The following is a 3,378-nucleotide window of genomic DNA, read 5'->3' as shown; positions in this document are numbered from 1 at the left end:
ATATATTACATACTTTAAGACTTTTACTCAAGTTATATTCTTAGAGGAGACTTGAACTTTTACCAAAGTAAATTTATGCTGAGACACTTGTACTTTTACTCAAGAATCACTTTTGAGGTACTTTATACAACACTGGTTCTCTAAGGGCTTTGACCCAAACGGCCAGAACCCAATCCTTCATCATGAGATGATTCTTTCAAGGAATGCTCAGCCTGAAATCCTTGAGCACCTTGAACTCTAAATCCTCTCTGTAAGTCTCCTGCCCACAGGTTTTATCGTGTTMTCGTGTTTCTCAGATCGTGGGCGACGCTGTGGGCTGGGGCTTTGTGGTGCGAGGCAGCAAACCCTGTCACATCCAGGCCGTGGACCCCGGTGGACCTGCTGCTGCCGTGGGCATGAAGGTGAGACCTGGAGACATGAGATGCACGATGTAGACTCTGCTAACATCGAGCAGGTGTCTTTGGGCCGTTGCTTCTATGAGTAGGATGATCTTCAGTCATGTTCAGCCTGAGTATTTCCCCRTTTTAAGTATTCAGATCGCAGAAGTTTTAAAACAGGAACAGAAAAGAGGAACTGRTTTTGTGGTTTTAGCAGGAAGGAGGACAGTGGGGAGAAGCTGTAAGAAAATTAAAATTTAGAAACCAAAACAGAGGAGTGCTGACTCTCCTGCCTCAGCCGGCACGAAAAGAATGTCAACAGGAACCGCAGCTAGGAATCCTGGGAATGTTTTCAGTTCAGCCACGACACGCGAGGGAGGGAAGAAAAACTCAGCAATTTTAAACAGGAGTTCATTCTCACCGAGGGCCACGTGAGCGTTATGATGCATTTCTACTCATTTCCATACACTGAAAAGTACTGTGTACTGACGAAACGTGAAACAAATGTCTAAAAATACTGGAGTTATAGCCATTTGAAATTAGCAGCGGCCATCTTGAATATTCAGCCTAGCTCCGCCCCTGGTTCTCTATTGATTACGGTTGTTACCAGGTAACATTTAAAGAGGCCTCATCCTTCAAAATGTCTTTGTTTTGCTGGAAACCCATTAAGTGAATAAATTTATGACTTTTTCTGCTTTTATTGTTTTGGTGATTCAGTCTCTGAGGTCACTTGCTGAGATAAATCTAACAGCATCCTCACTGACTGATAACATTCCTGTGTGCAGAAATGCGTCCTACAAGTTCAAATACCTGCACTTCCTCCCGTTTTATCTCAGCCGAGCAGTTTTACTGATATTTAATGACTCAAATCCATCAAACGTGTCAGGTGTTGGCACTTCAGTCCAGGCAAAAGGCCAAAGGAGAAGCTCCACCCTTCAGATCTCTACCTTCAAGTTGTAAAACAATTAACAGGCTCTCCTCGAGTTTCATCACTAAACTCATAAGCCTTTGTGTGCGTGTGTGTGTGTGTGTGTGTGTGTGTTCTGTTTATTAGTTTGTTCACCTCATTTAAAGATGCACATTGTTTTAAGCCAAAAAGACAAAATAAAAAGTTCCGTTCTTCAAAGCTGTTTTTCCCCACCTCGGGGTGACCCCTACAGTTTGAGACTCTGAAAACAACCCTCACTCGCTCAGACCCTCCAGAAGTCTTGTTGATGTCTCCAGGTCGCCAGGCAACCGGTGCACTTGTGCAAGTCACAGCTCCTGGCTGAGAGTTTTGTTTTTAACCTCCCTGTGAAACAAACAACTGCTGCTTTTATTGATCAACTTGATGTTTTTCAGCACGCAAGACGTGGGACAGTGAGTGACGACTCTCAGTGGTGGACAAAGTACTCAACTCTAGTACTTNGGTAATGTCTGACTGGGCCTCGTGTCACTTTATGTTCAACTAATTGGGCCCCGAGGTCAAAAAGGTTAAGAACCCCTGTTTTAGACCTAAAGACCTAATAGCTTTTTAAAATACTTTTGAAATAAATTAGTGTCATTTTAAATTTTTGCGTAGTGTTCAAAAATAGATAATCTTGTGCAAATCAGTGGCAGTTTGTGTAACTTATATTTAAAGCAAATAAAAGCAAAGATTGTGAAATTCCCTCTTTTTTTTCTCAGCCTGTCACTTCTAACACGTCGGTCCTTTCTGTCCAGTGAGTCCCACTAAAGAGATAAAGTTGATGGTCGGAGCTCGGCGGAGCAGCTTGAGCAGCAGCTGTGGCAGCAGCGGTTATTACAGCAGCAGCCCCACGCTCAGCAGCAGCCCACCTGTCCTCTGCAACCCCAAATCTGGTAGGAAGAGACAGCTGCAGTACGGCCCTTCATCATGCAGATTTTATGGTTTCATACTAGAAACGGAAAAAGTCACATTTTATTGCACCATTAACAGAAGTGGAAAACTTTTCTGAAGCAGATAAATGCGATTTTTTTTATATATTTTTTTACTATTGAAGACATTGATTTAACCACTAAACACAGCCAGTAGGACATTTTCTATTTATACCTATTAATAGTTGTAAATTTAAATCTAGTTTATTGTACACATAGAAAACTCAAAAATAAAAACAACTCCTAAAAATCCTAATTAAATAGTTTTTAAAATATCTTTTGGCATACAAAGGTTTTTTTAAGTTATGAATTGAAGCAGTGTGTTTTCTTCTTTTTGTTACTTTACTATGACAATGTTTCCCTGAATGTTTAAAACGAGTATCTCTTTGTGCAGCTCCAGATGACACAGGCAGAAAAAGGAAGGCAGACGTGCACATACACAAACTGATATTTCCCTTTTTTCCTTTCTAAAATTAATCACTTTTGTGTCACATGCTGTGAAGATGAGGAGTGTAAAACTTGTAACACCCTCACAGCAACAYGGAAAAATTAGGAGGAGTAAATTGAGCTTAGTGTCTGAAATAATTACAATGTTAAACAGATCAAACATTAATCCTGCTCCTCTTATATGAGGCTAAAAGTCAGTTGATAAAAGTATTCAACAAAATCGTTCCTCACGTCTGAGCAGATTAATTTTCACAAGACGTTTATGATAAAGTTTTATTAAACTTCCTCTTTTAAATCAGATGAGTGTGAAGAGAACCACACAGTGACCTTTATGTCACAGTTCGCTAGTTTATAAGTTTCATCGTCTTCAATTTATTTATCTGACACACATGCATGAAGACAGTTGACTTTAGTGCTTTAGATGAAAAGCTTTCTTTATTAATGTGTCTTTTGTTCTTTATTTTTGTACATTTTAAATCTAAAGGTGTAAGTTTTTGTGTGGAGACATGATGCAGTCAGTCATGATCAGGGGGACGTGGGAGGAGGGGACAGAAACATGTTTTGAGGAAGCAGCGTGTGTCTGAGCTCTGTCGGCACGCCACCAGCATACAGCGGGTAAAATAAGTATTGAACACGTCACCATTTTTCTCAGTAAATATATTACTAGAGGTGCTAATGA

At 40.3% G+C, this 3,378-nt stretch overlaps 1 protein-coding gene across 1 annotated transcript in view; it reads left to right on the top strand.

Annotated features, from left to right (window-relative positions):
• The window catches only part of deptor (DEP domain containing MTOR-interacting protein), a gene marked incomplete in the record, with an annotated part of 40,897 nt that overhangs the window by 34,070 nt on the left and 3,449 nt on the right, over nucleotides 1-3,378 (top strand). Inside the window, 1 exon segment of the mRNA XM_014022907.1 lies at nucleotides 297-401. Coding sequence (XP_013878361.1) covers nucleotides 297-401 — 105 coding nt within the window.

This window comes from Austrofundulus limnaeus, unplaced genomic scaffold (genome assembly GCF_001266775.1).
Source record: "Austrofundulus limnaeus strain Quisiro unplaced genomic scaffold, Austrofundulus_limnaeus-1.0 Scaffold348, whole genome shotgun sequence".
In the NCBI taxonomy this organism is placed as follows: Eukaryota; Metazoa; Chordata; class Actinopteri; order Cyprinodontiformes; family Rivulidae; genus Austrofundulus; species Austrofundulus limnaeus.
Note: the sequence above shows the minus strand (reverse complement) of the source record. Positions and strands in the feature narration are given on the sequence as shown.